This window comes from Ixodes scapularis, unplaced genomic scaffold, assembly GCF_016920785.2.
Source record: "Ixodes scapularis isolate PalLabHiFi unplaced genomic scaffold, ASM1692078v2 PGA_scaffold0__279_contigs__length_252992795, whole genome shotgun sequence".
Classification (NCBI taxonomy): Eukaryota; Metazoa; Arthropoda; class Arachnida; order Ixodida; family Ixodidae; genus Ixodes; species Ixodes scapularis.
Window position 1 is genome coordinate 249,239,801 of NW_024609835.1, and position 27,765 is coordinate 249,267,565.

The 27,765-nt window shown below is 47.3% G+C and overlaps 1 protein-coding gene across 1 annotated transcript in view; it reads right to left on the reverse strand.

Moving 5' to 3' along the window:
- The window catches only part of LOC8031121 (attractin-like protein 1), a 119,579-nt gene that overhangs the window by 26,720 nt on the left and 65,094 nt on the right, over window positions 1–27,765 (reverse strand). Inside the window, exons 16-19 of the mRNA XM_040210364.3 lie at window positions 25,261–25,431; window positions 19,822–19,896; window positions 14,866–15,025; window positions 7,471–7,529 (exon numbers count right to left, since the gene is read on the reverse strand). Coding sequence (XP_040066298.2) covers window positions 7,471–7,529; window positions 14,866–15,025; window positions 19,822–19,896; window positions 25,261–25,431 — 465 coding nt within the window. The remainder of the gene's footprint in view (window positions 1–7,470; window positions 7,530–14,865; window positions 15,026–19,821; window positions 19,897–25,260; window positions 25,432–27,765) is intronic.

Sequence of the window (27,765 nt, forward strand, 5' to 3'; positions counted from 1 at the left end):
TGATGAGTCAGCAAAAATTTATCCAAAACTTAACAGTAAACGCAGATCGCGGACACCGCAAATTCGCATTGCACGTATGTCACGGGAACCGATATTGCACACGCAGATAGACAAAAACGGCGGACCCTGCTGCGAACTCACCTGTCTCACATACCAATACCGCAGATTGCGCAGTTGATGTCCCTCTCGTCGGACGTCGCGTGATGTCCGACGCGATAAACACGCAGGAATTCGCAACAAGCTCCTGTGTCCCGGAAAAGGATGCTGCAGATTGCGGATGCGGCAGATTCGCGTTTCATGGGACGATAAACAAGCGGAAACCTGCTGCAGACTTTCATGCTATGGGAACAGATATCGTACGCGCAGATTGCAGACAAAAAACTCGGGAATCCACTATGAACTCGTATGTCACGGGAACCGATATTGCACACGCAGATAGACAAAAACGGGGGACCCTGCTGCGAACTCGCCTGTCTCACATACCAATACCGCAGATTGCGCAGTTGATGTCCCTCTCGTTGGACGTCGCGTGATGTCCGACGCGATAAACACGCAGGAATTCGCAACGAGCTCCTGTGTCCCGGAAAAGGACGCTGCAGATTGCGGATGCAGCAGATTCGCGTTTCATGGGACGATAAACAAGCGGAAACCTGCTGCAGACTTGCATGCTATGGGAACAGATATCGTACGCGCAGATTGCAGACAAAAAACTCGGGAATCCACTATGAACTCGTATGTCACGGGAACCGATATTGCACACGCAGATAGACAAAAACGGGGGACCCTGCTGCGAACTCGCCTGTCTCACATACCAATACCGCAGATTGCGCAGTTGATGTCCCTCTCGTCGGACGTCGCGTGATGTCCGACGCGATAAACACGCAGGAATTCGCAACGAGCTCCTGTGTCCCGGAAAAGGATGCTGCAGATTGCGGATGCAGCAGATTCGCGTTTCATGGGACGATAAACGAGTGGAAACCTGCTGCAGACTTGCATGCTATGGGAACAGATATCGTACGCGCAGATTGCAGACAAAAAACTCGGGAATCCACTATGAACTCGTATGTCACGGGAACCGATATTGCACAAGCAGATAGACAAAAACGGGGGACCCTGCTGCGAACTCGCCTGTCTCACATACCAATACCGCAGATTGCGCAGTTGATGTCCCTCTCGTCGGACGTCGCGTGATGTCCGACGCGATAAACACGCAGGAATTCGCAACGAGCTCCTGTGTCCCGGAAAAGGATGCTGCAGATTGCGGATGCAGCAGATTCGCGTTTCATGGGACGATAAACGAGTGGAAACCTGCTGCAGACTTGCATGCTATGGGAACAGATATCGTACGCGCAGATTGCAGACAAAAAACTCGGGAATCCACTATGAACTCGTATGTCACGGGAACCGATATTGCACAAGCAGATAGACAAAAACGGGGGACCCTGCTGCGAACTCGCCTGTCTCACATACCAATACCGCAGATTGCGCAGTTGATGTCCCTCTCGTCGGACGTCGCGTGATGTCCGACGCGATAAACACGCAGGAATTCGCAACGAGCTCCTGTGTCCCGGAAAAGGACGCTGCAGATTGCGGATGCAGCAGATTCGCGTTTCATGGGACGATAAACGAGTGGAAACCTGCTGCAGACTTGCATGCTATGGGAACAGATATCGTACGCGCAGATTGCAGACAAAAAACTCGGGAATCCACTATGAACTCGTATGTCACGGGAACCGATATTGCACACGCAGATAGACAAAAACGGGGGACCCTGCTGCGAACTCGCCTGTCTCACATACCAATACCGCAGATTGCGCAGTTGATGTCCCTCTCGTTGGACGTAGCGTGATGTCCGACGCGATAAACACGCAGGAATTCGCAACGAGCTCCTGTGTCCCGGAAAAGGACGCTGCAGATTGCGGATGCAGCAGATTCGCGTTTCATGGGACGATAAACAAGCGGAAACCTGCTGCAGACTTGCATGCTATGGGAACAGATATCGTACGCGCAGATTGCAGACAAAAAACTCGGGAATCCACTATGAACTCGTATGTCACGGGAACCGATATTGCACACGCAGATAGACAAAAACGGGAGACCCTGCTGCGAACTCGCCTGTCTCACATACCAGTACGGCAGACTGCGCAGTTGATGTCTTTACCGTCGGACGTCGCGTGAAGTCCGACGCGATAAACACGCAGGAATTCGCAACGAGCTCCTGTGTCCCGGAAAAGGATGCTGCAGATTGCGGATGCAGCAGATTCGCGTTTCATGGGACGATAAACGAGTGGAAACCTGCTGCAGACTTGCATGCTATGGGAACAGATATCGTACGCACAGATTGCAGACAAAAAACTCGGGAATCCACTATGAACTCGTATGTCACGGGAACCGATATTGCACAAGCAGATAGACAAAAACGGGGGACCCTGCTGCGAACTCGCCTGTCTCACATACCAATACCGCAGATTGCGCAGTTCATGTCCCTCTCGTCGGACGTCGCGTGATGTCCGACGCGATAAACACGCAGGAATTCGCAACGAGCTCCTGTGTCCCGGAAAAGGATGCTGCAGATTGCGGATGCAGCAGATTCGCGTTTCATGGGACGATAAACGAGTGGAAACCTGCTGCAGACTTGCATGCTATGGGAACAGATATCGTACGCGCAGATTGCAGACAAAAAACTCGGGAATCCACTATGAACTCGTATGTCACGGGAACCGATATTGCACACGCAGATAGACAAAAACGGGGGACCCTGCTGCGAACTCGCCTGTCTCACATACCAATACCGCAGATTGCGCAGTTGATGTCCCTCTCGTTGGACGTCGCGTGATGTCCGACGCGATAAACACGCAGGAATTCGCAACGAGCTCCTGTGTCCCGGAAAAGGACGCTGCAGATTGCGGATGCAGCAGATTCGCGTTTCATGGGACGATAAACAAGCGGAAACCTGCTGCAGACTTGCATGCTATGGGAACAGATATCGTATGCGCAGATTGCAGACAAAAAACTCGGGAATCCACTATGAACTCGTATGTCACGGGAACCGATATTGCACACGCAGATAGACAAAAACGGGGGACCCTGCTGCGAACTCGCCTGTCTCACATACCAATACCGCAGATTGCGCAGTTGATGTCCCTCTCGTCGGACGTCGCGTGATGTCCGACGCGATAAACACGCAGGAATTCGCAACGAGCTCCTGTGTCCCGGAAAAGGATGCTGCAGATTGCGGATGCAGCAGATTCGCGTTTCATGGGACGATAAACGAGTGGAAACCTGCTGCAGACTTGCATGCTATGGGAACAGATATCGTACGCGCAGATTGCAGACAAAAAACTCGGGAATCCACTATGAACTCGTATGTCACGGGAACCGATATTGCACAAGCAGATAGACAAAAACGGGAGACCCTGCTGCGAACTCGCCTGTCTCACATACCAATACCGCAGATTGCGCAGTTGATGTCCCTCTCGTCGGACGTCGCGTGATGTCCGACGCGATAAACACGCAGGAATTCGCAACGAGCTCCTGTGTCCCGGAAAAGGATGCTGCAGATTGCGGATGCAGCAGATTCGCGTTTCATGGGACGATAAACAAGCGGAAACCTGCTGCAGACTTGCATGCTATGGGAACAGATATCGTACGCGCAGATTGCAGACAAAAAACTCGGGAATCCACTATGAACTCCTATGTCACGGGAACCGATATTGCACACGCAGATAGACAAAAACGGGGGACCCTGCTGCGAACTCGCCTGTCTCACATACCAATACCGCAGATTGCGCAGTTGATGTCCCTCTCGTTGGACGTCGCGTGATGTCCGACGCGATAAACACGCAGAAATTCGCAACGAGCTCCTGTGTCCCGGAAAAGGACGCTGCAGATTGCGGATGCAGCAGATTCGCGTTTCATGGGACGATAAACAAGCGGAAACCTGCTGCAGACTTTCATGCTATGGGAACAGATATCGTACGCGCAGATTGCAGACAAAAAACTCGGGAATCCACTATGAACTCGTATGTCACGGGAACCGATATTGCACACGCAGATAGACAAAAACGGGGGACCCTGCTGCGAACTCGCCTGTCTCACATACCAATACCGCAGATTGCGCAGTTGATGTCCCTCTCGTCGGACGTCGCGTGATGTCCGACGCGATAAACACGCAGGAATTCGCAACGAGCTCCTGTGTCCCGGAAAAGGACACTGCAGATTGCGGATGCAGCAGATTCGCGTTTCATGGGACGATAAACAAGCGGAAACCTGCTGCAGACTTGCATGCTATGGGAACAGATATCGTACGCGCAGATTGCAGACAAAAAACTCGGGAATCCACTATGAACTCGTATGTCACGGGAACCGATATTGCACACGCAGATAGACAAAAACGGGGGACCCTGCTGCGAACTCGCCTGTCTCACATACCAATACCGCAGATTGCGCAGTTGATGTCCCTCTCGTCGGACGTCGCGTGATGTCCGACGCGATAAACACGCAGGAATTCGCAACGAGCTCCTGTGTCCCGGAAAAGGACGCTGCAGATTGCGGATGCAGCAGATTTGCGTTTCATGGGACGATAAACGAGTGGAAACCTGCTGCAGACTTGCATGCTATGGGAACAGATATCGTACGCGCAGATTGCAGACAAAAAACTCGGGAATCCACTATGAACTCGTATGTCACGGGAACCGATATTGCACAAGCAGATAGACAAAAACGGGGGACCCTGCTGCGAACTCGCCTGTCTCACATACCAATACCGCAGATTGCGCAGTTGATGTCCCTCTCGTTGGACGTCGCGTGATGTCCGACGCGATAAACACGCAGGAATTCGCAACGAGCTCCAGTGTCCCGGAAAAGGATGCTGCAGATTGCGGATGCAGCAGATTCGCGTTTCATGGGACGATAAACGAGTGGAAACCTGCTGCAGACTTGCATGCTATGGGAACAGATATCGTACGCGCAGATTGCAGACAAAAAACTCGGGAATCCACTATGAACTCGTATGTCACGGGAACCGATATTGCACACGCAGATAGACAAAAACGGGGGACCCTGCTGCGAACTCGCCTGTCTCACATACCAATACCGCAGATTGCGCAGTTGATGTCCCTCTCGTCGGACGTCGCGTGATGTCCGACGCGATAAACACGCAGGAATTCGCAACGAGCTCCTGTGTCCCGGAAAAGGACGCTGCAGATTGCGGGTGCAGCAGATTCGCGTTTCATGGGACGATAAACAAGCGGAAACCTGCTGCAGAATTTCATGCTATGGGAACAGATATCGTACGCGCAGATTGCAGACAAAAAACTCGGGAATCCACTATGAACTCCTATGTCACGGGAACCGATATTGCACACGCAGATAGACAAAAACAGGGGACCCTGCTGCGAACTCGCCTGTCTCACATACCAATACCGCAGATTGCGCAGTTGATGTCCCTCTCGTCGGACGTCGCGTGATGTCCGACGCGATAAACACGCAGGAATTCGCAACGAGCTCCTGTGTCCCGGAAAAGGACGCTGCAGATTGCGGATGCAGCAGATTCGCGTTTCATGGGACGATAAACAAGCGGAAACCTGCTGCAGACTTGCATGCTATGGGAACAGATATCGTACGCGCAGATTGCAGACAAAAAACTCGGGAATCCACTATGAACTCGTATGTCACGGGAACCGATATTGCACAAGCAGATAGACAAAAACGGGGGACCCTGCTGCGACCTCGCCTGTCTCACATACCAGTACGGCAGACTGCGCAGTTGATGTCTTTACCGTCGGACGTCGCGTGAAGTCCGACGGGAATCGGGGGGGGGTGGGCCATGTTTCGGAATTTTTATGTTATGGAGATTAAGCCAGAAGAACGGGATGGGCGATCTCTCGTGGGGAGGGCACTCATATGGTATTTTTTGCTAGTGTCGTAAAGCTATCACTATAGTGCCACTGATAGTCTAAAGCTAACAATAGTATATTTGGCGGGCGACGAAGAATGTCAAGAGTCCACCCAGGATATCTCGTGAAACATGATTGTAGAGTAACAATCTGACACTAGAGGTGTACGAATATCAAAACCTTTCAAAGCGAATCGAATCACAAGGTTACAAATAAAATTTAATTGAATATTTTTGAGTACAAATATTTTCTATTTGATACGAATTAAACGAGGATGCTCGATCAAAAAACAACTGGAACGTTTTTTCAACAAACATAATTATGAAAAGGTTAACTTCATTGCAATAAGAAAAATGTCACACATGACCGATAACAAAAAAAAAAAAAAAATCAAAGGCTTATACAATCCCCTGTAAGGCAAAATTAGAGCGCAGCTCTTGAGGAGGAGGGGAGGGTATGCCCCTCCCCCTCCCGTCGTCCTCTGGTCCTTGTGCTCCCCTCCTTTTCTCCTCCTCCCCTACTCTTCCTCATCTTCCATCTTTCTCCTGTGTACCTTTCCCCCTCTTTTTCTGTACCATCCCCTCCTCCTTCCCCTCTGTACCATACCCTCCTCCTCCTCATATTCTCCCATCCCCCTCCTCCTCAATGGCCTCCCTCCCTCCCACAGTTTTCCTGCTAAATCTAGCTGAAAAACTGATGCCACGTGACCTCAACAGCAATTCAATTCCCCGCTAAATTTAGCGGGGAATCGAACTGCTGTTGAGGTCCCATGAAGTCAATGTTGCTGCTAAGTCTAGGGGAGAAACTAACTTTGTACATAGGTGACGTGATGCCAAGTCATGCGACGTCATTTTCCCTGCTAAATTTAGCGGGGAAACTGAATTGGTGTTGTAGTTACGCAACATCAATTTTTCCCCTAAGTTTAGCGAGGGATCGAATTGCTGTTGAGGCTGAGTAAATATGGTAGATTGTAGAGCAAACAATTCCTGGCATTCATAGGTCGCTGGTTCGAATCCTGCTCGACAGAAGAAGTTTTTTTCGTATAAACTCGGCGGTAGGGAGCGATCACCTGATTCATGAGGTCACCTGGAGTTTGTGCGAAGGACACCCGTGCGTTTTCCCTAGGGGATCCCACTAACAGCTTAACGCCCTGTGTGCGCTCACCCCCATCCTCGCCTCTTCTTCTTGACAAAACCTCTCAAGCCGGGAGCTATTTGGTATTGACATTCAACAATGTCCAGATATTTAGAGTGATCTAGGAAATTTGAGAGAAGCGAGCTTCTTCACAATTGGTGGAATCGAGCACACATTCATCCCAGATATCTCGAACCCAAAGGACATTTACATCACCGGCACCGTTTGCAAAACCATTAAAGTTAAATAAAATCGTGTCTATGATTAAGGCATTGTCCGCATGGAAGAATTGAAGAAACATGTTGATCTGTTCTGCCTCATTAGGTTGCGGCACAAATTTGTCGAAATGCAAGGTTTTCGTGTGCGCAATTGAACGTCTACAAGCTGCGTTCAGCCAGTTGGTGAGTGGGTGACAGAGGAAGGAAGGGAAGATGCTCACAGAAGCACGTGCCACCTTCCTCCTGAGGGCTGCCCACATAGTGGTTCTGTTCATCACACCTGGAAAAAAAAGCGACATACGAGTCAGCCCCCTAACACACCTCCCAAGACAACACCTCTCCTGCATAGATAACAAATTTTGCACAGGGTGTAAACAATGCCAATATTGTTAACCCTTTCCGGTCATGTGTCGGGGTTGCCCCGACAAAACAAATATTCCAAAATTCTAGGCTTCCCCGACATGCCTGCATTACGGTCAAGTGTTTGGGGCTTCCTGGCAATTTTAGCTTGTGTCATCTTTCATTGGGAATGTAAACTAGGCATTTTGCGCACGTTTTTATTATTTAATAAGGCAGTGTTTACTCCGTCCTAGTACCGTAGCCAGGATTTTTTTAGGGAGGCGTATGGGAAACCTTTTTAGGATCCTTGGTTGCTTTTACCTGGGTATGGAGGAGAGGAGATGCCAGCAAAGGTGGAGGATTTCAGTGGAGGGGGGCTGCGTTTTCTAAGACGCCCCCCTCTTGGAAATGGGCTTGCTCCACCCACATTTTAAGGAAAAGCTCTTAATGAATCGAGTGGAAGCAATTCTGATTTCAGTAGAGAAGACACCTGCAATCCTAAAAAGGTGTCACATATGCTCTCTGATAAGTTATCAGAGGATGACATTACCAAAAGTAGGGAAGGGCCATGCACAGTGTACAGGCGGCATCTTTTCTCCAGGTGGACATGCTACTTACCGTAAAGTTCTAAAAGAACGCCCACCCAAAATGAAGAGATAAATGGTGAAAAACATGGGGTGGCTATCTTTAGGATGCCACAACAAAACTTCATCAAAAATTGGTTTGCAGCTGGCACCAGCTGCAAACCACGTGACGCAAGAACCGATACCGCAGATCGCGGACACCGCAAATTCACGTTTTATGATGTGATAAACACGTGGTAATCGGTTACGAACTCCTGTGTCACGGGAAAGGATACCACAGGTTGCGGACGCGGCAAATTTCACGATGCAAAGGACCTGCAGAAACTCGCCAAGAACTCGCATCTCACAGGAACGAATACCACAAATCGCGGACACAGCAGATTTAACTTCTATGCTGCAATAAACAGGTAGGAACCTGCTACAAACTTGCCTGTCACGGGAACCGATATCGCGTGCGCAGATCGCAGACAAAAACGCAGGAATCTGCTACAAACTCGTATGTTACAGGAACAAATACCGCAGATCATGAATGCAGCAGAATCATATTTGACGAAGCAATATACACGCGGGACCACCTCGCGAGGAATCGAGACCGCGTGCGCAATTCACAAATAAAAGCACAAGAATCCGCTACAAACTTCATGTCAAGAGAACGGATACCACACATTGCAGACGCAGCAAATTTGTATTTCACAGTGCAACATACACGCAGGAACAACTCGGGTGTTACAGGAGTCAATATCGCGCACACAGATTGCGGACAAAAACGCAGGAACCTGCTATGAATTTGCTTGTCAGACGTGCCGGTACACCAAATTGTGCAATTGATGCGATTCCCCTCAGACATCGCATGACGTCCCGCGGGAATCGGGGGGGGGGTTTGAAATTTTTATGTTACAGATATTACAGTTACAGCTGGGCTGTTAAGGGCAAGTTTCCCCAGTTTCGTATCCATGGACAAATAAATCTAGACACAAAACCCTGGACAGGTACGGCCATCTATGAGCGACAGCGGCAACCAGACAACTGGCTTGCCGGTTGTCTGGTTGCTGCCATCGCTCATAGATGGCGGCAACCTTTCCAGCCTTTCTGCTCTGGTTTTCACGAGAGTGGAAAGGCTAAATTTCTCTAGGTGTCGTCCTAAAGTAGTCCTCAAGGACGATGCCTAGAGGACGACGACCCCTAGCAACGTCCTCGAGGTTGTTCTAGAACTTGTCCTAGATGTCATCCTTGAGGTTGTCCTAGACGTCGTCCTTGAGGTTGTCCTCGAGGTCGTCCTAGAAGTTATCCTTGAGGTCGTCCTAGACATTTTCCTTGAGGTCGTCCTAGATATCCTTGAGGTCATCCTAGAAGTCGTCTTGAGGTCGTCCAAGACGTCGTCCTTGAAGTCGTCTTAGACGTCGTTCCTGAGGTCATCCTAGATGTCGTTCTGGACATCCTCGGGGTTGTCCTTGGCATTGTCCTCAAGGTCGTCCAAGAAGTTGTCCTTGAGGTCGTCCTATGGCCTATTCATCTGGGGCACACCGCATCCGTCCACTGCAGTAACATCTTTCCACTTTAGTACACGGAAGGCTTGCGAGGGGAGAAGAAAGCTCCCCTCTAGCCTTCCCTGTTCCACGAACCGCGCTGCACCGGTGCAATGCGGGCCCAGACGAATTGGCCACTAGACGTCGTCCTCTAGGCGTTGTCCTTGAGGTCGTCCAAGAAGTCGTCCTTGAGGTTGTCCCTCCAAAGTACAGCTCCGCTGGTCTTCCTTCTTCACCAGAGTTTTTTAGCCAGAAAAGCGGGATGGGTGATCTCTCAGGGGCGGGCATTCTCTCAGAACATCTAAACAATATTAGCGCACTCGTAGAGAGAAGAGAGAAGATACAGGAAAGAGCACTACTCACAACTATATTTACTGAGATGAAGAGAAGGAAAAACATCGTAAAAATCCATCATCCCAATAAAGATGAAAAAGAAAGATGAATATAAATAGTAGGGCGCAGGGCCGTACCCAGAAAAAAATTTCGGGGGGAGTTTTCGTGGACAACGGCGGCCATTTTGAAAGTGTCTATTGTCTTATTTTCGCCTACGAATCATGTGCATCGGTGGCATATAATGGAGAGTTGCAGCAAACCGGAGAACCGGTCCCGGTTTGGTATCCGGTAGCCGACCGGCGCCACTGCGCGTGCGCAGAGGTGGAGATTAAAATCGGCTGGCTGCAAGTGCACCGACCAGGGCCGTACCCAGAAAAAAATTTCGGGGGGGGTCAGAACCCCCTAACCCCCCCCCTGGTTACGGCCCTGATAGGGCGTTTCCTCGTAGACACATGCTTCAGACACCAGGTCCTTTCTTTAAACACCAGACCTGTTGTTGGCTGTCATGTAGCCATCGTGCAGGGTGTTTTGCATCAGTCTTGACTCGTGTGGGGTCTTTATTGTCAAAGATGAAGACAAACACCTCATCCGTAGTCAGCTGTCGCGTTGTCATGCTGTCTAATGTCTCGCGACAACCGTGGTTCATGCGGGTTCTTCATTGTCATTGTCAAGTATATTTTCTTGTTTGTTAGTGCAACCAATTCAACACTAATACATTCCTTACCTGCAGATAGGATGTGGTAAGCTTCCAGTACCTCGCGGGTCAACTTGTCAATTTGTCTTTGTGCCTCCCTAGGATGCTTGTTTTCCCGAATAACGGACTGCATGTGCACTCTTTACAATGCGTTGCAAGATGTCGGGACAACGACAACAAATCGGGACAACTTCCCTGAGTACGCTTAATATGTTTATTAGCATTGAAATATTTATTATTCTTCTTACAGCGAAGCTGTTAGGGGCTAGGGTCTGGGGAAAAATGCATCCTCACATGTCAACAGAAAACTCCCCATTGATCATGGCAAGTATGAATAAATAAAAAAAGGCTCGGGGTACACGTAAGCACTTCTTATGAGTTATGAATGCAAAAGCATGCAAGCCGCTCGTCCGCTCCCTTATTTCATCTGCTGCATACTTTTCGTCGCCAGTCAGCGCGCGCGAGCGGCACGCTGACCTTGGACGCTCCGTGTTAACGGTGCGCTGGCGGGCACGAAGCGCCATGGGGCGAGCGGTTGTTGAAACTGACACGCAGTGGCAAATGGGAGCGTCGTCGACACGCGCCAGCCAATGGGATTGAAGCTGAAATTTATCAGCTTTAGTCTGCCCCTTTGGGATCAGGGAAACTAAGTGCCATTGTCTAGGCTTTTTGCGTGGTGTCATAACTGGGAGCTGGCTTCACTCGTAGAAAGGATTTAAGCGGCCGCTTGAAGCTGATGACGTCAGCTCGATCCATGGGACAGTTAATGCTTTTGCATTATAAAAAAAGGGGGCAACCAGCGTGAATCAGCCTTCCTTGGCATTATTAGATAGTGAGGTCCTGATCCTTTGCTATCATCTCTAGGCATTGTCCTCGAGGCAGTCCTAGAAGTCGTCTTCGAAGTTGTCCTGGAGGTCGTCCTCTAGGCATCGTCCTAGAAGTCGTCCTTGAGGTCTTCCTAGACATCGTCCTCGAGATCATCCTAGAAATCGTCCTTGAGGTCGTACTAGAAGTTGTCCTCGAGATCGTCCTAGGTGTAGTTCTCGAGGTCACCCTTGACGTCGTCCTAGATGTCATTCTCGAGGTTGTCCTGGAAGTCGTCCTTGAGGTCGTCTTAGACGTCGTCCTCTAAGTCATCCTACAAGTCGTCCTAGATGTCATCTTCTAGGAATCATACTTGAGGTTCACGTGAAGTGGATGGGCTCAACAATTTTTATTATCCCCGTCTACTCTCCTGCGTTGAATTCAAGGAAAAGGAACATCTCGAGTGTTTGTTTGCCTAGGCTCTGCCTCTCCACTGTTAACAAATTCTTAAAGTCGGAAAATGATCGCTCCACTCCTAAGCTGACAAGCGGCAAAAACCTGAGGGCTCGTTTAACAACCAAGTCATAAATGTCATTTGGAGTTTTTGGGGAACATATGGTTTTTCTCATGCGACTTACAAAGTTTGTCTTTCGCAGAGCTGTCCAACAATGGTGCGCCAACACGAGCACGCATCAAAACGGCGGTGCGTCGCCAGAAGCCATCGCGGACCAATCGAACGCCGGTGGCTTTCTGGTGCATATGCTGAGTTAAGGCAACTTGTCGGAAGCAACCATTAGGAGCATACACGGCACTATCAGTCTGTGGCGTAGTATACCCGGCACTTTAGAAGGCAGGGAAGGCAGCACATGCAGTTTGAACACCGATGGAGCCATTGGCCAAGCTGGCTCCTTGCTGATACAAAAATATTATGAATGGGTGAAAGGCACACTGTATACAGACTTTTCAGTTAAGGGGGGACACTACCCAAAAAAGTAAATTTTTGAACCACTTGTCTGATTTAAATTATATTTGCAGGGCTTGTTTTTGTTGATGTTGAGAAGATTTCTGCCAAATTTTGTTAACCTGGGTGACGTACAAAAAAACCTGCAAGCCTTCAAAGATGAAAGTGGGCGTGCCTGCGTAGGAAAACTATTGTTTTAAAATTACTTATAAATTTGTCGTTTTCATGTGTTATATTGTATTAGGACAGTTCAGAGCAGATAACTATGGAGCTATATTTCTATGTTATACCATCTTTCATGACAATAGAGCCACATAAACACAAATACAGTGTTTTAGATTTCCATCCTTTGTCCAAAATGTTTGTTTTTGAGCATGAAAAATGACAAAAATAAAAAATACAAGCTCATAGTTATCTTCCCCTTAAAATTTCACCCCAGAAAAACTCATAAAAATATATCCAAGTTATGTAATAACAAAACAATAGTTTTCCTAAAGTGACATTTATGCCAGAAAGTGGAATGGAGAAAAATGCGTTCAAAGTGCTTCAACCTGTACCTTTTCTTTAGCGTTGGTGGACCGAAAATAATCTATAAAAAATTAATTATGCAGTGTAAACTAATGAAACTTTCTGGAAATACCCTCTAGATGTTGGTGGATGTAAATATGACATTTTTCAAAATGAATGTTTTTTTGCAGAAATTGCTTTTTCTGGGTAGTGTCCCCCCTTAAGGGAGGACACTACCTGGGAATGTCAAATTTTGAACTGCTCACTCAATCAGCCTGAAATTTGCAGGTTGTGTTTGTAGCCATATAAAAGGAGGACATCCCTGCCGGTGGCGTTTGTAGCCATATAGAAGGAGGGCATGCGAAGTTTCAGCCCTGTGAACCGATTTTATGAAGTACTATACCCCAAAACAAAGTAAAGCGTAGCTTGGCAAGGAACCTGCTCAATGAATCGAAATCTATCGTTGTTTTGGATGGGCAACACAAAGGTGGCACATCATTGACTTTTGTTCTTTTGCATGGACCGTCTTGTTGTGCGGTCCTCGTGGTTCCATGCGTGAGAAGCTGCAAGAACTTGGCCCGGTTGACGTACTGTAACTTCTGGTACTCTCCTGGGTTTGTGTCGAGAAGCTTGCGTTAAATCTCGCCTTTTTCTGAGGCTTTCGTCCAGCAAGAGCTTTTATGTGTACTGAAGTGTGGGTGGGTGGGACAATGATACCGGTGCACCTCTGCAAGCCCAGAACTTGGTCGCTCGCCTGCAGGTCAGTCGCCCAAGGCACTAGATGGAAATTACACAATTTTTCTGGATGTACGTATTCGAGTTCACCATGATGATTGTTTACAAACTCTTTCTGAACATATTTTAGTTCACGCCAAACAATGCTTGCAAACTTTTTCCGTAGTTTATTACAGTTTACCCTTACAAATGTTTACAAAGTTTTTTTGGGTCGATTCACACCTACAAATATTTGCATAAAATAAATTGTTTCATGACAGTTGCTCTCTCTCTCTCATGTCTAGCACCCCCCAAAGGGCGTTCTCGCTCCTTATGTTTTCCCAGATCATAAGTTTTTAAAGTGGTTTATGGGTGACACTTTGCAGGAATTTCGGTGTCGGCATTTGTTGCTGTCCGTTGTCGCAGCAGAGGTGAGAAAAACCTCCCCTCATGGCACGAGGAGAGACGAGTCGGATGTTCCCACTGGCCGTGCACTGTGGCCGCGCGATAAGGGAAGATGGTGTGTCCCCCTTTCCACTCAACACTGAGTGTCAACATCACACCCTCCTTTCACCGTTCAACAATGCCGGGGACACTCCCGCTTGCACAGCCGCAGACTCATCCTATGCCACACCGAGGCTGTACTCCGTTCCAGGTGCATAGGAAAAGGCCCGTATTACACGAACATACAACAGCCATCGCTTTTACTTCTTCGCTCATTGTGGGCAAAAAAGAGTGCCTCTTTTATCCCCAGTCCCCCAAGAAACCCATCAATGAGGTTCTACTGTATCTCAGAATCTTGGGGACCTGGGTTCAGTTCTCTTTAGGCAAGGTTCGGAAGGTGATTATTTCTTTCGAATTTATCGCTACACGTTCTCGACGGACCCAAATTACTCGAGTGGCAAGTATGCCGGGATCGTAAGTACACGCACTGCGCACATTTGACTCGTCTACATAAAAAAAAAAGGGAGTAACCAAAACGAGGCATTGATAAATGAATGGGCCAAGTGCCATTTGTTTTAGGACATGTAACTACAGTCTCAACATGCTCCTCGAAGCTCGAATAATTTAGGGTCTTGTTTGTTGCGTTCTGTCACAGCCCTGGAACGTGTTGTGCTCTCAAAAGAGGAAAGATTCCGGCCCCAGGCACTTGCCTGTCGCAGTTGGGGCCAATGATGCCCTTGGTGGTGCAGTTGCACTTGCCGGTCTCCCGGTGGCACAGGCTGCCATGGTTGTTGCAGAAGCAGGGCGTGCAGTTGCCGCCATTGGCCGGGTTGCCATGGTAGCCCGAGATGCAATGCTCACAGTGTAACCCTGCAGATGGAACACACTTGGCAGCACCAATCAAACTCCATATCTCTAAGTGCTCAGACGCACAAGTCACAAAATCGGCTGTAGGACCGTTTGTCCAGTGACAATTCGTCCCATGTCAGCTGGTAGCAGGGCTATTCGTCACATAAGAAAATTCGTCACTATATTAATTCATCAAACTATAAACATATATTTATTATTTTTGTAGCATCTCTGCTGGTAATCGAGTATTTTCTTCCAAGTGAGGACAACTACCAGCGACCATCTTCCTTGATTTAATTATTTTTTTTTTATAAAAATTAATTAACGCAAAAAATTAGACTTTTACTCATTTCTAATAGACACTGAATAATTATGACTTGTCTACCACAATCTTGGCACCTCCCCGTCACTAATAAAAAAAATGGGTGGCAAAAGTTTAGGTCACTCATGTGCAGTCTATGTCTGTCTCGCGCGCGCGCAGTCCGTCTGTGTCACGCACTTGGACAAGATACAGTCTTTCCGTGCCGCACATGCGCAGTCTCTGTGCCACACTTGGAGCTTGGAGCTGGATCACAAAGGAGACCTGAAAGTTTTATATTCTAAGCTTCCAAGGTTAACTAAAACGTTTATCAACTTTTAAGGAAACAAAAGACCAAACTTTCTAAACAGGACACCACACAACAGCTGAATAACAAAAGCGACCAAACGTTAAAAAAGCTCGCACGCGGGCAACAAGATCTTCAAACAATTATCACCAGTTTTCGGACAAGCTATCCCAGTGACGAATCGCCTTACGATGAATTGTCCTATGTGACGAATTGCCCTGCTACAATTTGCCATATTACAAATTGTCTTTCGACGAACAACCCGAATTCCTATAGAATTAACCTCCCCCCACAAAAAAAAACAAAACAAAAAAGCTTTTATCATGATATTTAAAAAGTGTCGGCCTATCTGGCAAAGCAATTGTCCCAATGTAGGGTGCAAGATCGTTTCAGGATTCCCAACTCCAAAAGTGTGATTGCCTTTCTTGGGGAGAAGGGGTCTGACATCTTTTCAGGGTTTTCCATCGATATTCACAACATATATTACTCCGTACAACAAGCAAGCAAGCCTGCTATCGATTCTTCGAACGACCATTAAACAGCAGTGTGTCGAAGCCTTCCAAAACACAGCCGGCATGAACCTGGACAGTTTCTTGGAGCTTATATGTGTTTACCTGACGGCAACGGTAGTGTCGCGCGAGAATGAATTGTTCATATATATTAGGGATGGGTCAAACTTTTGCCGAATGGAAAGTTTGGCACCGAATCTTGGGATTCAGCAAAGCCAAACTTTTGTTGAACTTTTCTAGAGATTCGGCAAAAAAACATTGTTACTAGACTTAACGGTGATATTTAGTTTTTTCTGGCAAAAAACAGTTTTAATTTTTTTTTTCTGAACTTAAATGCAACATGTATTGCATATTGACACAGTTATTACAAAATAAGATGATATTCTATAAGATAATTGTATCGGTGTCATTTTTGTGCGTTTACTGGCAATTTTAGTGACTTCTTGCAGAAGTGCCATGACAACGAGGTTGGGTAGAAGCGAGCGTGGCGCAGTCATGAATTACGCTACAAGAGTTTCGGTTTTGAGGCATTATCAGTGCAAGCCTGCACGTGTGTGTACATTGTTAAAATGAAGGCAATAACGGTGCGTTCTTGCTTTCTCTGGGAGTCACTGTTTTGTGCACGAAAACTAATGCAACGGTTGCTGAGCCTTCACCAGAAGAGATAATATTGTAAATATGCATGTTTTTCAATTTGAGTCACTTGACGTCAGCTTTGCATGAAAGTGCGCGTCCCATATTCACAATGTCTCGTTTTTAACCTTTAAAATGCCGGTTTCTAGTTTTAGGACACACGTGGACGTTAAGGAAGATGGGGAGAGTTAGGAATGTCGGATGTGCAACGTCGAGGGCATGATAGTTCTGTGTTTAGTTTTATGCAGACAGATGAAAACTGTGAAATGACGCTAATTAAATTGCAATATTATTTGGTTTTGGTACGAACTACTTGTGAGCAATTGTCAGTCAATGTTTCAACTACCTCGCTGCATCACTGGAAAGGTGAAATAAGAATCACGTCATCCAGAATGCACCGCATCATTTGTCACTTGCGCAGTGGACTGCGCAAATTGGGCCAAAACGGGTTTTGTCCCAGTTGCGAGGAATGCAGGAGTTGTGCAGCCCAGAACCAGTGTAGCCCAGAACCAGCGCAGCACAGAACCAGTGCAGCACAGAACCAGTTCAGCACAGAATCAGTGCAGCCACCGTGTTAGGACTGGTGCTCTCATTGGTTTCCGCAGGGTGTCGTCTGCATCTTGTTTTTCCATACCATGTCGCATGCTACAATAAATTCTTGGCGGTTTGATCGGGTGCCTTTCTTTAGCTATAAAAAAAAAATATTTTTTGTCAACCTTTCTATATACGAGTGTACTAAAAACATTTACAGCAAGCGTTTCTGTCTGAATTTTTATTGAGTGCCGTCCGCTTCCTATCGTTTCCATAAGTGTTTGTCTCCTTCGACTGCGTACGTCACGATAGAATTTACGTTCATTTAGCGATAGTAGATTAATTCCCAGTCTCTCGAATTTCACACTTCAACAATAGGCTTGCAGCACTGGGGTGATTTCGCGTTGGGAATTACTGGTGGCGGTGCGCGGCAGCGGTCACTTGGAAAACAAATGCCTGACGAGAGTGTCGCCTTGGCCAAAACAGTTATCGGCCGTCATTTTGACACCTATTTTGATTCTCGAGGAAGATCCACGTAAAACTCCTAAGCCAATGCCACTTCTTCCCAAGCCCGTCAGTGGGCGGCCACAGAATGCAGTATTATGCTCGGCTACGAGGTGTGCAAGTGCCAATGCGCTCAATTGCAGACCTCTGCAATATATCGGAGTCGTCACTCTGCATCCAAGAGCTACTCAAGGCGGGGACTATCGAGAGTCGTTTCCCTCGTTTTTTACAAAGAATGTCAACATAGTACCACATAGCATCAAAAAGAAACAAAGCGAGCCAATTTTTCAACACTTACCATAGGAAGCCGAACCTGCACGAGTAGGTGTAACGCTTTCAAAATATCATATAAGAGCCAATTCCTACACTCCATTAAAATCTCGCTTTCACCAGGGGTACACTATTTTCACTGATCGGAGGAAATGTAACCTCCGTATGGGTGTTATTGTTAAACATGCCAGACATTTGAGCGAGAGCTCTGAGAAATGGCACTGCGAATGCAGTCTGCTTTTTTCGTCTGCTTCTGCACAGATGCTGAACCCACTTGGGTGCAAGCTTTCGAGAAACTGGGTCTCTGAACCCGTTGCCAGTGGTAGTGCAGCTTCTAATTGAATCGAATGCACCAGTTTCTGCGTTGCTCAGCTACGTACCTAGTTGAGCCAGTTGCGGAGCTTGACAGTCACCCTGCACTTTTTGAGCACTGTGGCCAGGCACAGTGCAAACACCGTAATTGACGAGGCCGGTGTCCAAAATGGGCTCGGCCTACACCAGGGGTCTCTGGGACGCGGCCCACAAATATACCGCGGTTGAGAACCCCAGTTCCCATGCCTCGAGCGCTACATGCGCCATAAATAATAGTTTTGTAGCGTCGATTCATTTCAGCTCGAAAAGCAGCTCTGTTCATATAACTTGTTCATACATTTCGCACTATTCTCTTTTCATTTTGGCTGACTATTGCTTCAACTAAATATTTGGTTCTCAGCCCCTTCTTATGTAAATCATCCGATATGGCAATACAACTTCTAGGCTACAAGTGCGAGCTCTCTGCTCAAAAAGGCACCTTGGCAGCCCAAACTCTAGCTCAGCAGGAGAAACTGGCAAAGATAAAGCTATCAGCTCGGGCCTAACCATTGGAAAATACTTTTAAAATACAGATATTTTCTTATAATGTTGCTATGAAAATCGTCACGAAAGAAAATACTGCCGTTAGAAGAGATACTGTTTGTGTCTGTTGAGCCATTGTGCAACAGCGCAAGGACGGTGCACTTGCTCTCGTTCTATTGAAAACTACCAGTACGTTGGAGTTTTAAATCTTATAACATAAGGGTGGGCCCAAACTAGTCGTATATGCAAATGAAAGCCAAAGATGGCAAAACAGTGAGGTTACAAAAAGCCGGAAGTACAAGGCTCCTCTAGAAAATCACTAGGGTGTCGCTGGGACAGTTGGCTGCTTTGCAATGCGAAACACAACTGCTACTTGTTTATTTTTTTTTTTTGTCCCAAAATCACAAAATATTGCCCCCCCCTCCCTCTGGCCAACACCCTTTGGCTTTCGACCTTTCGGGGATGGGCTATCTGGAGCTTGCACTCGAACGAGTTTAAGACCGCTGCCCTACACAAAGCTCGTCAAATTCTGCGAGTTTCCTGCAAGTTTTAAAAATCAACATGCTTGCTTTCCAAATGCGCGTTAATGTTCCCATCAGCTGTAATACGCTCCTACCACGACTGCTTCGCATTTGTAGCCAAATAAATTAATCTAAACACACCGATCGACGTTGGCGAGCGGGCGCACGAAAAATCCAGGAAAATCTATCCCCGTCTCTTCCACCACCTTTGAACTACCACCTCGCCATTTATAGGGCATTACAAATAACGAGCAGGTTTCCGACTCTTGTCCGCTCGATTACAACCGGGCTCAACTGGACATGGTATGACCGGGAAATTTGGTGTCGAGGAAAGATTCCAAAGAGCCGCAGGAGAATGGGGAAGCACACAGGCAGACGACCAGCTCAAAGAAAGAGTCTCCAGGACCCACCTTGGGTGCGGTGAAGGCAGGGCTGGAGGCATTCCGAGGAACCGTTGCACGTGCTGTGTCCGTTGCACTGGCACTCTGCAAAGCAAGCCGGCTGTGAGCAACCCATGCCGGGGCTCTCACATCTATGCCACTTCCATCCTAAATTACACATTTTGTAGAGCGAGCAAATATTTGTCAAATCAATTGGGGAAGCCAACCTGGCTTCCAAAACCCATATGCAGTTATGCAGATTTTTTTAATATGATAAGCAGGTTATTCTTTTTCATCTCATGTATAACAATAATAAGACTTACCGTATTTACTTGCATAATGAACACACTTCTTTTCCCGAAAAGTCGACACATATTTGGGGGGTGCGTTCATTATGCGGCGTAAAAGTTTTGCATATACACACTTGGTTCAAATGCCATATATTAGGTGCCAATACGACACGGCAAGGTATTGTGGCACGCCTCGACTGATGGAGGTGCACCCATGGCTGGTCGGGGGCGCGCCAAAGTAACCATGCTTGTTAAATTGCAAACCTTTTTAGGGTGCTTTTGGCGTGCCTTTTGCCGAAGAAAAAAAAAAAACCCTACGAAGCCCACTCAGCACGAAGAGCAACGTGATCGTACTTAGGCCTAACCACTTTCATGATTTCACTGTCCAAAAGCGGACCACAGACGTCGGCGTGTTTGTTGACATCAATGCATCCGATAGGCAAAGAAAGTCCGGGGCTGGGCAATTCCTTGACCCAAGCTTCGTCAATTGTGCATGCCGCTCAATTTCACGGTTGACCACTTCCCCAACTACGCACTTGCAGCCATTACGAGAGCGGCTTGGCTTGACTTGACTGCTTGGAGGCAAAATTCAATTGGCTTGGTGAGCTTGGTGGCTAGCTAAGTTGAATGCAATTCGAGATTCGCGGAGCCGAGAATTGGAAGTGCATTCATTACACGAGGGAAAAAAGACTTGCAGCATTTCCACTCTGGTGAAGAAGGAAGACCAGCGAAGCTGTACTATGGTGGGAATGACCTCAAGGACGACTTCTTGAATGGCCTCAAGGATGAAGCCTAGAGGACGACGCCTAGAGGACGACATCTAGGACGACCTCAAGGACGACTTCTTGAACAGCCTCAAGGATGAAGCCTAGAGGACGACGCCTAGAGGACGACATCAAGGACGACACGTAGGACGACCTCAGGGACGACATCTAGGACGACCTCAAGGACGACTTCTAGGACGACCTCAAGGACTGCGTCTAGGACAACCTCAAGGACGACTTCTAGGATGACCTCGAGGACGACCTCAAGGATGACTTCTAAGATGACCTTGACGACAACCTCCCGGACGACCTCAAGGACGGCGACTAGGATGACCTCAAGGACGACTTCTAGGATGACGCCTAGAAAAATTCAGCCTTTCCACTCAGGTGAAAACCAGAGTGGAAAACCAGAGTGGAAACCTTCGGGTGAAAGGCTGCAGGGGCAAACATTTATTTCGGGCGAACAATCTCGATTCCGGTACAGGATAATGTATATGAATATATGAGGAACCAGTTATTTATATAGGCACAGCATCTTCCCGTCTCTCACATTGCACCACCTATCAGCACTTACAAGTCCCTCTCGTTCTAGCTGACCATTTACCTAAAAAAATAGGAGAGCAAGGTCATGGCACCGTTGAGGAATGCCGCCAAAGATTGTCCGAAACAGGTTCTTTTAACTTTAATTCTGAACGAGGTAAGTTCATCCCTCAATATTTTCACTCTGAACTTCCAGCACCTAGCCACACATCTGAAGGAAATTGCTGAGAAACCAATTTTGTCTAAAGTGGGTATGAAGCATTGGTTTACACGTTGTACAAGGGCAGCCTTCAATGAGCTTTTGGCATTGTAAGGCTCCTTGTTGGTCTCCCTTTCAACAACGCCTAACATACTCCCCATACTCTGGGGAGTAGGGGGGCCGCATGCTGACGTGGTCATGGAAATTTCCAGCCAGCCACTCTTGTGTCCAAGAAGCTGCATGTACAGGAGCAGTCCTGCTGGAAGACGTACTGCAAGGCTTCACCAGCGTGCCCAGCACCTCAACGTATGCGGTGGCCTTGAATCCTCGAGGGAAGGGTGGCATGATGTGGCCCTCATAAATCATAGATGGTGGAAACTCACATAACAGTGGAGACCTTTGAGGGGCTAGAACAAAACCAGCTGCCACTTTTTCCCATTCATACAAAAAGCGGGTCATGCTCCTCAAGGTGCTCGAGCTTGTTAAGCAGGCATGTCACGTCTTGTCGGTCATGAACTGCCTCTTCTCGTGAGACCGAATGTCTTTGCGAACCACACGCCCGATGGTATTTCATCAATTTCTTTGCCCGATTGACTTGATCACCGACAACCTTCTGGACTCGATCGATGGTCCCCATAATATATCCCATGGTTGCAAACGCCTTCCGGCAACTGGAGACACATCCCCTCCTGAGTTTAGCTTCCTTGAGTTTCAACGCAACTCCCACGTTAAAAAATGTGGCAAACTCTGAATCATAGTGGTCGGCGGCAAGTGCAACAAGCATGGCATGTCTTCATGGTTCCTGTGCGACGCTGAAGGCAGCCATCTTGATTGGAATACTAGATAGATGACGGGCACGAAATAAGCCAATCACAAAGCGCCTTCTACCCCGTCTCCAAAATCCCCGGCTTTCAAAAACTATGCATATTGTATTTACTCGCATAACAAACGCACTCGCATAATAAACACACACCCCACAACGGGCATCAATATTTTGTCTTTTTTCTTTCCCTCTCGTAATCAACACACCTCCAATTTTCGGATCCGCGAGTCTCGAATAGTGCCCAATTTAGCAAGCCACCAAGCCAGTTTTTTTTTGCCGCCAAGCGGTCAGGCCAAGTCAAGCCAAGCCGCCCTCGTAATGGCCGCAAATGCGTAGCTGTGGTAGTTACGGAAGTGATCAACCGAGAAACCGAGTGTCGCGCACACTTGACGAAGCATGGGTCGGAATTGCCGAGCCCCGGACATTCTTCGCTAGTCGGATGCGTTGATGTCAACAAACAAGCCGTCGTCTTTGGTTTGCTTTCCGACAGTGAAATCGTGAAAGGGGTTAGGCCTAATTCCACATACACCGGGTAAATGTGTTCATTTAATCCGTAACAGAACAGCACAGCGAGGTGGATGCACGCTGTACTGTAGGCTGAGAGTGTCTGGTAGCCTCTCGTGAACGAAACTTGATTTGTGCGAGCGAGCTTCGGCGGTCAGGGGTTGGACTTCGTACGAGTTCTATAGTTCTTATACCCGTAGTTACTTGCAGAGATACATGAACGTGCCCACCGGATACTAGCAATATATATTGCCTAAGAACGGTCCTGTTGCTTTTCGTGCTGAGTGAGCTTCGTAGGGCGCTTTTTCTTCAGCAAAAGGCACAAACGCATGCCGAAAGCGCCCCAAAAACGTTTGCAATTTATAAAGCATGGTTATTGTGGCCCAGCCCTGACCAGCCGTGGGTACACCTTCATCACTGGAGACGTGTCACAGTACCTTGCCGTGCCATATTGGCACCTAATATGACATTTGCATGAAGTGAGTAAATGCAAAAACTTTACCCCGTGTATGTGTCAATTTTTGGGGGAAAAAAGAGTATTCATTATGCGAGTAAATTTGGTATTCCCCTGCTTTCCTTGTCTGGCCAAGTCCAAAACACTGCGGCTCTGTGCATTGTTCAAACATTCAAGTCGGAAAGTATGACACATGAAGGATTGGAGTTGGGCTAGTTGATTTATCATAGTTTAAAGGGAAGCTCAAGAGGTTCTTGAAATAAATAAGTTATAATTGATTATCTTTATGTATTTTTGTCCCATGAATTTGAATATCACGAGCATTTGCCTCGGTCGTATCGATAGACTCAAGAAAAACTGACGTACCAACAACTGGATGTGAGGTCGTACCCAGAGATCTCAACTGCCACATGTGAGGGAACGCATTCAGCATTTTTGACTGCTCGGGTAAGGCTTGCGCAAGGCTCGGAAATGTTCAGATCTCTGCATAATATATGGTATTTAAATAGCATCTACGCTACTTAAATACCGGTTATTTTATGGAGATCTCAACATTTCCGAGCCTTGCGCTAGCCTTTCCCGAGCAGTCAAAAACAATAAACAATACACTGTACACTTCTATGTAGATGAACATCCTACAACTTTGGCTTATTGATGAGCATTAGGCAGAATCACTGGGGAAGGCCATGAGACTCGAATAAATACAAAAAAAGTAGGGGTGATCAAGGGGATCGCAGCACTGGATAGCGGGGGAATGGGGCACAAGAGTATCGGTACTCGAGGGAGGCAAGACATAGATTTTGTCTATGGGGTTTTTGACACTTGGAGGAAAAGACCCGTGGCATTCGAGACGGGAGAACTGCCAGGGGGAATCGTGCTTCAACCATAGATGATTTGATACATGCTGTGGAATCATTGCCAAGAGTTATAGACAAATGTAGTTGTTGTCTGGGTATTTACCATGCCCCAAAAATGTGTTCTCAATTACTAGATGCTGCCTGTATCTCTACACAATATTTACTCAACTGTAACGCGAGTCGCCCTGAAAAGTTTGTGCCATAAAGTTGACACTGGCGCAATACTCGAATGGCTGCAAAACTAATCTGGTGGGTTTTGAAATCACTGCAACCTTCCGGATTGCGAGGCTTTTTCAGAGTTACTCTGAATACTTAAAATGAGAAGCATGAAATCAAAATCAGAATCTACCAAAACCTGCTGCTCTCGGTGTTAACCTTCAGAGTCAACTCTAAGGCAATTTAACTGGCGGTTTCTAAGTTTGAACGCTCTGGGGCCATAGACAGGCTACAAGTTGGGACCCAAGTTTACAAACTCTCTCGCCAATGACGCCACCACGCTTTCGTCACACATGCGTGCTTCGCAAACTTTTGGCACTGAGTATGCGTCTGAGGAGATTAGAGCCCCAGACTTCTAGGGTATGTTTGGGATTTGGAACGGCTTTCGTTCCTGTTGGGCATTCTAAACGAACCAAATAAAGCACCGGTACTCAATTACTTCTCAGATAGCCTCCTATTTCACTCGTGGTTCTTTTCTCCTCGCATTACAAAACATGGTCATGCTAGAATCGAGTAAATACGGCACTTTGAAATATTCCACGTGCCCTATATTTCTAGATGACCTGAAAACTACGAAGGTTGATTTCGCTCCGGAACAAAAATCATTATAATATTTAGATTGTGACTCGCAGAAAACTAGCAAAGGACGTTGATGGGGGCTACATCCTTTGCGATCAACTCCGTTTAGTAGTATTTAGGGGAAGCATCAAGGTGTGCCGTCGAGGTCTGCGAGGGGGCGACAAACTATCGAACGTACGATAACCTGCGTCATGGCGTTTGTTGCTTGCCCAGAGAGGAGTTTGGAAGTGGGAAAGGGCTCACCAGGGCAGCCAGTGAAGTGCCAGTTGTGGGCGGGGCAGGGGCCGGCCAGGGGGCCTGAGGCAGCCCCGTCCAGGCAGCGGCCCTTGCCCGTCTGGCTGCCGTCGTCGCACCAGCCACACCGCTCATGCTCCTGGCACCGGCTGCACGTCTGGAAGTCCTCGCACGACAGCGCTGCCGACCAGAGCACACGGGCAACATTTCAGCTCGCCTCCAATGACTTTCCTTCCCAGTCGTGTCTCCCAGCAAAATTCCACTCAGTGAGGCTCGAGAATGTTGAAACATGCTGCAAACTGGTTTAATAGTAATAATAACGTTTATTTGGAAAACTTACATGCAATAGTGACCGAAAAAGAAGTTGTGCCTGTGGGTGCAACCAGGGCCGGCGTTAGGCATGGGCGAGCGGGGCAGGCGCTCCGGGCCCCACGCTTACGACAGGGCCCCGCAAGTGACAGAGGGGCCCCGCGGTCACTCGCCGGTTGAACTTTTTGTAAAATTTCAACATCGCCACTACAAATAACATTCATTGCTGAATTTTCCAAAGAAAAAAAAAAATAGTTAGCTGACCGACGGGCGCGGGGCCCTTCGCCAATTTGCGGATTGCTCCACCCGGACAGAAAAATTCCTGTGTTACAAAACTAACCTCTCCTCGTGGAGTTTTCCAAAGGAAAAAATAGCTGGCCGACGGGCGCGGGGCCCTTCGCCAATTTGCAGACTGTTCCACCCGGACAGAAAAATGCCTGTGTTGCCACAATGCCACCCGGACACCTTTGTAATTGCTCAGTTCTCTGTTCTGTTCATTTATTGCATATATAAAAAACCAAGCCAATCTGCACATAGCACTACTGAATAAATACACACCAGAGATATCCCGCATGATAATGTGCCCGTCTCGTTTTTCTTCATGTTTAGTATAAGCGAAGTTATTTTTAAATTTCAGATTTTGCTTTTTAAACTTTTGTTGACATTTGTTTTTTTTACTTTCTTGCCCTGGGCCTTGCGTTATGTAGCACCGGCCCTGGGTGCAACCAGCAACCGGCAGAGACTGGATAGTTGTCCTCAATGTTACTAAAACATTCAGTTGGGAAAATCACCCACGAAACCTGGGTCGCTGGCGTCCACCAAGACCGAGTTAAATAAGATAACAGCGCCACCCTTTAGCGAGTCACTGAGTGTTCCCAGAGCACCGAAACTTCCAGGCTCGAGGCGCCAAAATGGCGGCTCAATCTTTCTTTTTTTTTTTTTTTACTGTGGTCACCATAAGCTTTTAGAAAGCATGTTTTTGCGTAAAAACAAACGGAAAAAGCTCTTTTTGTAGGAACTTTTATTGGAGATCAGCAGAAAATGACAGGCACGTGATTTTTTCTAAAATCTTTAGTTTAGAAGGTTTTGTGGCACAATTAATATTGTTTTCATACAACCACGTCTCACCGGTGATTTCAGATAGCGCGTCCCGACCTGGACGCATTCTAACTTTGACAGGGTTGGCATCGCTAAAACCCTTTCCACCGTGTATGTTTCAGAGCCAAAATGGCCGACTAAAGCCAAAATAGAACCGTCAAAGCAGACACTATCGAATGCCTCCCTAACCGATACAGCCGTGCAGATCCTCAAGTGGCCGCTGCGGGCGAAACGGTGGCGTTGCGATCGTCGTTGGCTCGATTCTGGTGTATGGATCGGTGCCATTTTTTTGAGGGCGGGCTCTATGGCAGTTTCCCAACTGAGATGTTCTAGTAACGTTGGTTGTACTCTTGAAAACAAAAACAAGATATTTAACATCTAAAAAAAATTCAGAAATCTGCTCTCAAATAATGTTTTTAAGAGGAGACCTGTGTCGAAAAACATCTTCATCTCGTAAATTTTAGAAGATTTTAATATGCTCGTTGTATTATCCTCGGACATCCTACTGCCACAAGTAAAAAATGGACGGGAAAATATGTCTTGACGTGGCAAGCCTAAGCAAATATCAGCTATCTTGGAGAGGCTGTCACTCGGGATGGTGGCGCTTCCTATGTCCCCGATTTGTTTTGAGATAGAGAACAACTAAAGAGTGCTGTTTTCACGTTTGGAACAATCGAAAGAAGTGCAAGTTTTAGGAAACGCAAAAGCGGAGTGTTAAGCCTAACTATAGCAACAAAGACTGTTTCGACGGCACTGAGTTCACGTGTATCGGCCCTTCAGAAAAAAATATTGGGTTCTTCGAAAACGTTGACAGAACAAGTGGATATAGCTCTGCGAGTTCAGTGATGTGCAGTGCACCGAAAATACTTCTGAGCGATGTGATCTGCCCACTTGTCATGAGCGCAATTGGGAAATGCGAGGAATTTTTATCGTCCCACAAACTACACTATATAAGAGCAAGTGCCTCGAGTGGGTTCTTTCGTTCTACGTCTACGTCGAAATGTGCCGTGTCAGATGGAGGTGTAAAGGCCCGTTAACACGTTTGCAACCGAGTACGACCGAGAGAGATGAGACTTCTTAAAACCTCTTCAAATTTCTTACGACGAG